This window comes from Budorcas taxicolor, chromosome X, assembly GCF_023091745.1.
Source record: "Budorcas taxicolor isolate Tak-1 chromosome X, Takin1.1, whole genome shotgun sequence".
NCBI lineage: Eukaryota > Metazoa > Chordata > Mammalia > Artiodactyla > Bovidae > Budorcas > Budorcas taxicolor.
The window spans coordinates 43690298-43702321 of NC_068935.1; the positions used below are offsets into that span (position 1 = coordinate 43690298).

Below are 12024 nucleotides of genomic sequence, written 5' to 3' on the forward strand. Positions count from 1 at the left end.
AAATAGTTCACTATTTTTTCTTTAGTTGTGCCTTGAATTATCTGGTGCCTCTCAGGAATTCAACACTCACTGCAGACAGAACTAAGATTGCAGTGTAGAAGTTAGATTGCTAAATGAAGTCATTCTGGAAAGAAAAAAAAGTCTATAAAGTGGCTTCTGGGTGAAAGACCCCACCATTCACAGGTTTGCCCAAGCCAGAAAACTCAGCCTAATGTATGACCCTTTTTATCCCTCACACATCCCCCTAATTAGCTACTAAATCCTTCTGACTCCACCCACCTCTGAAATACTTCTTTAATCTGCAGCCTCCTCTCCATCTCCACTGCCCTCCCTCAGGCTTTCATCACATTTCTTGTAGGATATTGCAACATTCCCCAAACCAGTTTCCCTACCTCAAGCGTCAGCTTCCCCTCCACCCCACAATTTATTCTCCAACTCCCAAGAGAATGATCTTGCTAAAATACAGATATGATCATGCCACTCCCCTAATAAAAACTTCAAGTCATTCCTAGGGCCGACAGATAAAATCCAAAGTACTGAGCACAATGTACAAAGCACATTACAGTCAGAGCCCAGCTTATCAGCTTTGCCTCCCACCGTGTACCCAGAGCGATGATAATCAAATTACTTGTGGCTCCCCAGGAAGCCCTAGCCTTTTATAAACTCTCTGTTCTCTTCCTTTGGACTGCCCCCTCCACTCCTCACATCAGCGTAGGGATCCCGTGATCTTCTTTTCCTGCCATTGTGTGTGTGTGTTAGTCGCTCAGTCGTGTCCGACGCTTTGGGACCCCATGGACTGTAACCCACCAGGCTCCTTTGTCCATGGGATTCTCCAGGCAAGACTACTGGAGTGGGTTGCCATTTCCTTCTCCAAGTCTCCTGCCATTAGACTTCTTCAAATGCCCAATCTTCTGTGACAGACTTTCCTAACTCCCTGGTTATTTCTTCTTTCCGTCCCCATAACTGCATTTCTTATTCCTTTGCTGCTTGAACTCATCAAGGGCTAATTCCTTTCAATATCTCCAGCATAGCATAGTTGGTCCATAAAAATTGGTTGGATAAATAAAGGAAAGAATTGATACTATCCCTCTCCCCCACCCCCAGCTGTAGACCTTCTCTTCTACTTCAAAGAATAAGTTTTTAATTCAGTGTGATTTATAATCATCTGATATTTCTAAGTATTTGATGAGGACAGTTGAAATAATAATCCTTGCTTTTAAGTAAACTGGTAAGATATTCCTTGGGCCAAAGGAATACATGGAAAGATTTTACCTTCAGATGCTTTGACTTATAGTGTATGTTAGGAAACACACATACAATGCACATTTTTAACTTCACAGAATCCAGACTGTTGGACAGGAAAGGATCTTAAATAAGGATCACCTTCACCTTGAATGGTTATGAAGATTGGGTACTCTTCAAACCTAGGGGACACCATTCTCGTTTGAATGGCTCTCCAGGGCTGTAACATACACAGCCTCACACAGTATCCCTGTTTATCTAAATCTCTTCATTTTCAGATAAGTGTAGGTCCTAAGAGCCAACAAAGTTGCTCAAGGTTATGCAGATACTTCATAGCAGGGTACAGGCAATCTCTTCTGCCTCTCAGTCATTCTGACCCAGATTGCTTTAGAAGGCTATAAAACTAGAAAAGATAATGTTTGCTCTAGTTGTATGGATAATGGTCTTTAGCTAAATATGAAACTTCAATCATTTCATTTAGTTTTGCATTATTTGCTCTGGCTTTCCACCTCCAGCTGTACTGATCTGGTGGACATGACTTCAGCTTTCAGCCTATTACACGACTCCCCTTAGGGCAGTTACCCTTTGTCCCACCAGGTTGCCAAGCTGTGCTGCCTGCCCTCTACCTTGCTGGTCTACTCCTTTGTGACCTGTTAGCTGCCATCTTCTTTTTGCTTCTCTTCTTGGCATTTCATGCTGCTTTGTTTTTATAGCCGCATTGCTGACCAGTCAATGTGGTCCTTTCCTTCTATTCTACAAACCATTCAACCACAGCGTATTGGCTGTTGACCTTGAGTTTTTGGTTCTTTGCTACTGTTCGTACCAGCTAGGGGTGCCTAGGCTATGCTGCTTCTTTGCCAAATGTTTTTGTTTCTTTTCTTTCTCCCTTACTCTAGATTTGGGGCTTTCTGAATGCTTAAAGATGCCAGACAGGTTGTCTCCAGATACTTGTGACTCCATTCCTATAATTCTCCTTATACTTTCGTTTAAAGTGAAAGTATTGTTTGGGAAGAATTATCTTGGTTAGAAAATCTCAGGTAGGTCAGATGCTCATAATAATTGATTGTATCAAGGATGATGCATTTTAAAAAATAACTCCTTCTTCTCCCCCTTATTCCTTGTTCATCCTCAGTGTCAAACTAAAGTAAATACTGTGGTGTTTTGGTAGGTTTGATTGAGCCTGAATAGAAAACTAGTAGACTTCTTGAGCCAAAGCCCACCAGCCATAATGGACTGAATTCACTGTTTGCATCTTTGCTGTTGATCATTAAGGGTGGCAGATCTTTCTCAAACTGGTTGCTTGCTTTAGTTCCACTTGATCAGTCAATATATAGAATATAATATACTTAATGAACTATCGGGCTTCCCCAATGGTTCAGTGGGTAAAGAATCTGCCTGCAATGCAGGGGATGTGGGTTTGGTCCCTGGGTTGGGAAGATCCCCTGGAGAAGGAAATGGCAACCCACTCCAGTATTTTTGCCTGGAGAATTCTATGGACTGAGGAGCCTGGGGACCTACAGTCCATGGGGTCGCGAAGAGTCAGACAACTGAGCAACTGAGCACACACATGTGCACAAGAAATTATTGATTTGTTAGAGGTTTGATACTTGTTATTTAGTGGTTGTTTGCATTTTATATATTGTTCATTGTGTAATTGGGAATTTTTTGTAAATGTTTGGCTTTCAGGCTGGTTGGAAGGAAAATCACGCAACATTCATGAGTGAACTAAAAAATCTTCAGGCTTCTGGACTGACTACTCTTGGTCAGGCTCTAAGATCCTCATTTGATTTGTTAAATCTCAATAGATTAATATCTGGAATAGACAATTATGGACAGGTAAAAAATTCTTTGAGTGAGTATAGCTAATTTATTTTGGTGACTTGGGGTAAGAATTTAAAATTGGGCATGGCAACCAAGTTTTCTGCTCCTTTTCATAACATCCAAAAGGAGGTCCATGTGTAGTTTAAATATATACTTTAACAAAAATCCTTTAAGTAGAGTCTTTTATGTGCTTTGACCATAAAATAGTTAAAATTGCCTACCCATCAGATCATCAGTTATAATGGGATGAATAAATTGTTGAAAAATATTGGAACAAGACAGTTGAAGAGAAACTTTCAGAGTCCTAAGTCCCTCATCCCTCCCAAGTCAATGAAAAAGCTCTATCATAAGAGGAAGGCAGAATAGCATTTGCTGCAGCGATCATTGCACTTTTCTACTGTAAAAACTGCTCACAATAACCAGAGTCACCGTCCAGGTTACAAATAGAAGTCTTTATATCCCCCTTTCTGTGCCAAGATTCTGAATGGAATCATGGGTGTGGATGATGCTGCCATTGTAATGTCTTTGATATCTTTCATGGTTACCTAGAAAGCAGGGGAGGGGGGGGTTTGGATGTTATGGTTTGAGAGGTTCCTGAATTATAAGAATTCCTCAGTTTATTCTGAATGTTACCTCTGCAGAGATTGTTATTTTGATCCCCACCCACTTCAGTCCCTAATCTTTTCCTTCTTATTTATCCAGGCAAATTTTATCACACACTTGAGAGATCATAGGCAAGATAAATGTAAGAATTAAAATACAGTTTTATTACTTTACATAGCTCTAATACTTTTTAAATGTATTTTAGGGACGAAATCCATTTTTTTTAGAACCATCTATTTTAATTACCATCACAGATGGAAACAAGTTAACGAGTACTTCTGGTGTTCAAGAAGAGGTGAGATTTCATTTTTTTTAATTGTGTTTAAATGGCAGAGAACATGCAGCTATTTCTGCACGTGGGAGGCATACATTCCCAGTTAAAAATAAACTTAATCAAACGTTCCATCTTGGGAATCCCTGAAAGATTGCCTCATTTTATTGACAACATCAAAGAAAAGTGAACCCTTTAACTCTTGAATTGTCTTCATTTTTGTATGAGTTGTTATGATGAAACTTTTCCAATTTTGCCTTATCAGCTTCATCTGCCTTTGAATTCTCCTCTGCCTGGAAGTGAACTAACTAAAGAACCTTTTCGTTGGGATCAAAGGTTGTTTGCCCTGGTGTTGCGTTTGCCTGGATTGGCTTCTACTGAACCAGAGCAGATAGGGAGTGTACCAACTGATGAATCTGCCATCACACAGATGTGTGAAGTCACAGGAGGTACTGGCGGATATCTACTATTTCTAAAGGGAAGAATTCAGGGCAGCAGAGTACCACTTTCCGTAAATGCCGTATCCTAGCTTTACTTTTTTCCCTTCTGTATCTTTTAACTCTGCTGCTTAAGCTCATCATTAGTGTGAGGTTTGCTCCCAGTGTGAGCTTCCCTGGTGGCTCATAGTTTTGATTATTTTGAGTTGTATTTTAGGATTTCAAATGCTTATATTGTTAAGTAGTATTTTATTTGATCAACCTTGTACTATTTGTTTTTCCTTCGGTTTAGGTCGCTCCTACTGTGTTAGAACACAAAGAATGTTGAATCAATGTTTAGAATCTTTAGTTCAAAAAGTTCAGAGTGGTGTAGTTATTAACTTTGAAAAAACAGGACCAGATCCACTTCCTATTGGAGAAGGTACAGTAGATCACCTTTTTTTCTTTTAACCTTAAAATGTTACATAGGAGAGCAATCTGAGACTGAAAAAACATTGAACTAATCGCAAAGGATACTGTCTTCACTAGCCACCCACATTCAAGTGGTTACAGACATCCATCCAAACAGCTACCATTCATCCATTGCCTGTGGCTACCTTTCTAGCTTTAATTCAATGTCAATTCTTCCTCAGAACATTCTTCCCTTTCCCTGCCCATTTCATATTTCTGGTCCTAGTGTTAGGATGACACTGAATTCTTCACTTCTCTAGTCATGAAATAGCTGGAGATTCACGACAGAGTGCCACTTAACCAGCCATCTGGTTTTGGTCTTGTGAGCGCCAATGTGTCAAACTGTCTTGATGAAATCCATATTTGTTACCACACATCAGCAAGAGGTTGTGAATGTTTAGCCAGCACCTGCTAGTATTCTATAAGATCCTACACCAGTATTTTCCTGGCCACTGTTCTTTTTTGGGGGAGGGGGTAAGTCGGGGAGGGCTCCACGTGGCTTGTGGGATCTTAGTTCCTTGATCAGGGATGGAACCTGGGCCCCTGCAGTGGAAGGGCAGAGTCTTAACCACTGAACTGCAAGGGAAGTCCCTCTTGGCCATTTATTAACTGCAGAACCTTTCGTCTTCAAATGAGATTTTATAGAAACTTCAACATCTCAAAATACGAAAGCAGAGATACTTTTGTATTGGGAAAGGGAATCATACCCCATTGCATGGCTCCCTCAGAGCTCTGGGCTTCCCTGGTGGCTCAGACAGTAAAGCAGCTGCCTGCAATGTGGGAGACCCGGGTTTGATCCCTGGGTTGGGAAGATCCCCTGGAGAAGGAAATGGCAACCCATTCCAGTACTCTTGCCTGGAAAATTCCATGGACTGAGGAGCCTGGTAGGCTACAGTCCATGGGGTCACAAAGAGTCGGGCACGACTGAGCAACTTCACTCAGAGCTATGCTCTAGGCCATCGCTTGTCTTCATTCCTGTTGGTTCATGCACAGCATACATACTCGTGTGCACCTAGACTCCATCATCACCACAGTGCTTGTCTGATCTGATTCATACATTTTAATTGTGGCCACAATTAGTGGTAGCTGCCCGGAGAAGCAAAGGGGTAAGTGCAAAGGGGCAGAAAGACACATTTCTTGCTGAGGCAGTGGATCCTATGCTTCCTGAATTTTTTGCTTTTTAGTCTCTAAAACCCTTTAAGAAGCTAGTGGAAAAATAGAGACCCCTCTCTCCAGAAAAATGTACATGGACAACACATGCACACATAATTTTGTATTTCATTTCAGGGGTTCTTGGACTCCAATTAAAAAATACCTACTGTAGACATAGATAATGGAGTTGTAGACACAGGGTGGGAAGGGGAGGGTGGGATGAAGTGAGAGCATGGCACTGCCATATATACACTACCATGCATGGAATACATAGCTAAGGGGAAGCTGCTGCAGAGCAGAGGGAGCTCAGCTTAGTGCTCCGTGATGACCCAGAGGTGCGGGCTGGGGTGAGGGGTGGGAGAGAAGTTCAAGAGGGAGGGAACAGGTGTATACTTATGGCTGATTCACGTGGTTGTACAGTAGAAACAAATACAGCATTGTAAAGCAATTATCCTCCAATTAAAATACAAGTTTTAAAAAACATATGTAGAGATGGCCTAGGACTTCTATGACTAAATTTATAGAACTCTACCAAGAGAAACAAAAAAGTCTATATTAAACGGAGAAGTACCATGTGCTTGACTGGGAAGAATGGATAGTGTGAAGGTATCACTTCTCAAATAAATATAAGTATATATATATATATTTCATGTACTTTGATCTAAAAAATTTTAACAGGATTTTTGGGAAACGTAAAAGATGATTTTAAAGTCCATTCAGAAATAATAAATGTTAAATACCTTAAGAAACACCTGCTGTAGAAGACTGAGGCCTCATAGCTTATTTCAAAGTAATTAATTGTAAAGGAAGGACATGTTGTATTGGTAATGATAGACCACTCAAGTCCATAATTTTGTGTTCATTACCTTCCCATGAACTGGGAACTTTCCTACTGAAAACCAGTTAAATCGTGCCATATAAATAGCTCAAACATTCTTTCTAGCTCCATTTCCCCTTTGTCCAGAGTTCTTAACCTTTGAGATTCTGATGAAAGCTAAGAATTTTCTCCTCAGAAAAATCCACATCCCCAGAACTGTAAACTGGGGGGATCTTTTGGTTCCCTGAAGCCATTATATGTATTCTCTGTAGTTCCATGGACCTCAGTAAATCCCCTGCTCTAAAGTAATTACTTGTTTAAAGTAATGCTTAAATAAGTAAATCAAATGATATGTAATTTAAGAAAAACATGAGACTCAAATCATTATCATGTATTTTTTACAATTATAATTTAGACTAATGAATCATAACATTAAAGGTTATGTAACTCTGCCTTGCCCTGTTTTCAGGGGGCAAATGAAATATGCTAGCTCAAATAATTAAAATACACTCAGGGTCTATTATTCAGCAGTATATGATGCCCAGTTTCCATGGGATTTTAATATGGGTGAAGAAGGAAACTAGAATGAAGTAGCCCATATAAACTTGATGTGTTCACTTTGTGTTCCCTCCCCAACTATATACATAGATTGATTGTATTGTTGTCATTCCTTCTACCTTCTAGTGAATTTGCCTTTGTGGTCATTGGGTCTAATTGTTTAGTAAAGAATACTTTTTTTTAAATCTAGTTGAAAATAGAAAAAAAAAATCTAAATGGAGTTTATGACTTATTCTGTCAGATTCCAAAAATGTGAAACTATACCAGGGAATGAATAATTTTCATATGCCTAATTTGAAAAAATCTCTGTTGTGGTTTAGTGTGTTTAATTTGTGTCAAATCTCAGGAAATTTAAAACTAACTTTATGACAGTTTTCCATATAACTACCTGTTTTGGTTATAGTTAAGGAAGAAGGGTATGGGATGTCAGATTAGAGGGGTTGGATTAGATGATGAAAAGAGTTGCGATTGTAAAGCAACTGTACTCCAATAAAAATAATAATAGTAAAAACAAAACAAAAACAGAAAAGAGTAGCTCGAGAGCACATTTAGAAAGTCTAGTGAAGTCACTTTTTTTCTTCCATCTTTCATGAATCTCTGTTTTGGTCTTGTTTTGTACTTTGCTTTCAACTGAAAAATCTGTACAAGGAGATCAGTGGCTGTACAAAGAAATTCATGACTTATTCTGTCTTTTGTTTAATTTTCAGATGGACTTATGGATTCATCCAGGCCAAGCAATTCATTTGCTGCTCAGCCATGGCATAGTTGTCATAAGCTCATTTATGTGCGGCCTAACTCTAAGACTGGTGTTCCTGTTGGACATTGGCCAATTCCAGAATCTTTTTGGCCAGATCAGAATTTACCTTCACTAGTAAGTGTCATAAAACAAAAAGGTAAACATCATTCTGGATTTTCAATTTTCATCCCGCATGCTGTGCCTGACAGACTTAGGTTACAGAGAACCGTTTAAAATAGCTTGTAAACTTTTAAGCTGTGCCTTCTATCACTTACTGGAAAGTCTAGCTTATACCTAAAAGAAAGAGAGGACTTCCTTTCTGTTAGGGCATTCTTTCTTTCAGTTGCCTTAATCTACCCTCTTTAGATTTTAAAATATTGTTATTTTTGATGCTGTTGCAATCTGTGGCTTGGTTTTTATTTCAGAGCCGCTGACTGGATTTCTGTGGTAAACACAATGTATAAAAAGGGCAGGCATTGATTTTCTTGCACATCTTCGGGAAATTAGAACTTAGTTTACACTGTGTATAGGTTCTAGAAACATATTCAAAGCAGAGATTCATTCATTCTCTGAGGGAGCCATTGGACATGTAGTGGGACTTTGTGGGCCTACTTTTCAGTATTTTTATAGTCAGTGGACTTAAGTTCCTTGGCAGTGTACTTTTCAGTTCAGTTCAGTTCAGTTTCTCAGTCGTGTCTGTCTCTTCGCAATCCCATGTACTGCGGCACGCCAGGCCTCCCTGTCCATCACCAACTCCTAGAGTTTACTCAAACTCATGTCCATTGAGTCAGTGATGCCATCCAACCATCTCATCCTCTGTCATCCCCTTCTCTCCCGCCTTCAATCTTTCCCAGCATCAGGGTCTTTTCCAATGAGTCAGTTCTTCGCATGAGGTGGCCAAAGTATTGGAATTTCAGCTTCAGCATCAGTCCTTCCAGTGAATATTCAGGACTGATTTCCTTTAGGATGGACTGGTTGGATCTCCTTGCAGTCCAAGGGACTCTCAAGAGTCTTTGAATGATGAGTAATTAAGCAATATTTTAAAAATTATCTCTAAGCAAAGATTTATCTTTTTGTTCACTATATTTGGTGGAACAGGGTTTGATATTGTAGTTGCTCCATATGAAACCTATTCTCTCTTTCATCCTCCTCTCTCCTCCCAGCCAATATAAAAAGGCCAGAGCAATCCTTGGGGCACCCAGGTGTCTCAGTGGCAAAAAATTCGCCTGCCAATGCAGGAAACATGGGTTCAGTCTCTGAGTTCAGAAGATCCCCTGGAGAAGAAAATGGCAATCCACTGCAGAATTCTGGTCTGGAAAATACCATGGACAGGGAAGCCTGGCAGACTACAGTTCATGGAGTGACAAAGAGTTGTACATGACTTAGTGACTAAAGGCAACAACAATCCTTGCTAGGGGTGGGGCGGGGAAAGAGGCACAAAAAGGTCACTGCTTTTCCACTACCTTCCAGATTCAGCCAATCTATAATTTTAGACATTTCTGACATGAACTGGATTTTTCTCCTGACTGCTATTTTGAGGTTCCTGCATTTTTTTCAGAGGTGCCCATGGAAGGCCAGAATATACGACTGAAGAGCCATCCTCAGTCCCTGCAGTGGGTGAGGCTCCATCTCCTCGTCTGTCCCTCAGGACACTGAGGTGGCATGGTTGTCAAACCTCAGAGCCCAGTTACTCTCAGCTCCTTCAAACCCCAGAGTGAATGTTTTAGTTACAAATCTGCATCATTATTGCTGGTGACAGGGTTTCACTCATGTCTTTTTTAGATTTCAATCTAATAAGTCAGAAATATTTCACAAGTTTAATTAAAATTAAAATCAGGGGAAAAAACAGAATTGAAGAAATTCCAGATAACTCACATAGCTCGTGTTACCATTCCTCCAGGTTTTTTTCTTTTTCTTTCTTTCTTTTTAAATTTTGGCCACATGACAGGGCATGTGGGATCCTAGTTCCCCAACCAGGGACCAAACGCATGGCCTCCACATTGGAAGTGCAGAGACCCAACCACTCGACCACCAGGGGTAGTCCCATCCTCCAGCTTTAAAAGCACATTGGAAGGCTATTTTTCTCAGTCCCCAAAACCTCTTGTAGGTTTGTAAATCATAAAGGCAAATTAGCATGTTTTTCCCTTTTATAAAGAAAAGAAGATGTTTTATCATATTCACATCAGCCTTACAGATCTCTGAGCAAGAGTACGCAGAGCCATGTCTCACTCTTGACCCTGTGACTTGTCCTATCTCTTTCTCTCTCCATTTGCCTTTGCTGCCAACATTTCTCTCACTGGTGCTCTCCATCCCCACAAGCTAAACCCGTTAATAAAATGACTGCTCCATCAATCTGCTCTGGTACCCCAGGTACACGGGCCTTTCAGCCCACCCAAGAGCATCCCCATCTCTAGCTGTTCAGGAAGTGTTTGGGTGTGAGAAATGCTATAAAAATTCAGCTGCAAAGAAAATTTCAGCCAGGCCCTGGAGTTGTGACGGGCTCATTTTCAGTCTCTATCTTGCCTTTTCCATTCCTCTGTAATTGTTCGTCTTGCTTGTTAGTGGCTCCAGCTCTGTCATTACCTCATTAGAAAGCTTCATGGATTTCCTCTTCCGTAGCAGTTTCTGACTTATCTGAAACCTTACAGTACAAAGTAGTGAAGGGAAGATAGTCCTTGAATGTCACAAAGTGGATCTGAATTTCCGGGTTCTTAATATTCAAGGCAGTTTTCTTCTTTACTTCCCTAAAACTGTAGTTATGAGTGTTATAATTTACCTTTCTTCTTCCCAATGCCAAGTAGATGGTAGAGCGAAAGAATCTGAGTCCCCTCTGCCATTGATGACACTTAGAGCTCAAGAGCCATCTTTCTCAAAATAGCCCATTTATATCTCAGCGATGGTTTAACAAAACATAAAAGACTTGCATGTAACTATGGCTGATTCTTGTTGATGTATGACAGAAAACCACAAAATTCTGTAAAGCAATTATCCTTCAATTAAAATTTTTTTAAAAAATGAATGACCAACAAGGACTTAAAAAGAATTTCAGAGTTGTCAGATATATCAACTGTCTTGATAACAGATTGTATTTTCCCCTCTTGTTTTTTAGCCTCCACGAACATCTCATCCTATTGTGAGGTTCTCCTGTATAGATTGTGAGCCAATGGTAATAGACAAACTTCCCTTTGACAAATATGAACTTGAACCTTCACCCTTAACTCAGTACATCCTGGAACGAAAGTCTCCCCATACTTGCTGGCAGGTACTTCCCCTTTGTTGTTAGCCAAATGTCTGGAACCACTCGGCGATCTGGGACTTGTTTAAAGAACTTTCAAAGGTTAATCTGGGAATAGTTGGGCTGAGTCTATTAATAATGTTTCTCACAAATGCTATCAAGTAAGCAACGTGGCTAAGCAAATAACTTCAGGCTGATATGAATCACTAGCCTACCATACATTGCCATTTAAGGAACCTGATGAAACCTACATATTCGAGGATTTGGGGACTCCCCTGAAGCCTATCCAGGGACCCCAGGTTAAGAATTCCTAACCTAAAGGATGTAATTCTATTCAGCTATGGCTTCTGCAGATGAAGAAATGTTCTCAGTCCTTATTGTGAACTTGACAGATTGGACTAAGTTTTTTTTTGTTTTGTTTTGTTTTGTTTTTTTGGTCAAACCGCATGACTTGCAGGATCTTAGTTCCCCAGCCAGGGATCAAACTTGCACCCTCTGCAGTAAAAATGTAGAGCCCTAACCACTGGACTGCCAGGGAATTCCCAGTACAAGACATTTTTGACAAACAAAACAAAACAAAAACATAAACCTGAAATTACCTTATGTATTAGTATTATGTAATCAAACTCTTCTTGTAGTACAAACCACATTGGTGTGTGTGGTATGGATTTTCCTTGGATGAAGGAGATGCATAGGCAGATG

At 40.1% G+C, this 12024-nt stretch overlaps 1 protein-coding gene across 1 annotated transcript in view; it reads left to right on the forward strand.

Annotated features, from left to right (window-relative positions):
• Positions 1-12024, forward strand: part of LOC128069938 (integrator complex subunit 6-like) — a 54966-nt gene that overhangs the window by 20794 nt on the left and 22148 nt on the right. Inside the window, exons 3-8 of the mRNA XM_052663193.1 lie at positions 2929-3078; positions 3872-3961; positions 4203-4386; positions 4667-4795; positions 8059-8222; positions 11197-11349. Coding sequence (XP_052519153.1) covers positions 2929-3078; positions 3872-3961; positions 4203-4386; positions 4667-4795; positions 8059-8222; positions 11197-11349 — 870 coding nt within the window. The remainder of the gene's footprint in view (positions 1-2928; positions 3079-3871; positions 3962-4202; positions 4387-4666; positions 4796-8058; positions 8223-11196; positions 11350-12024) is intronic.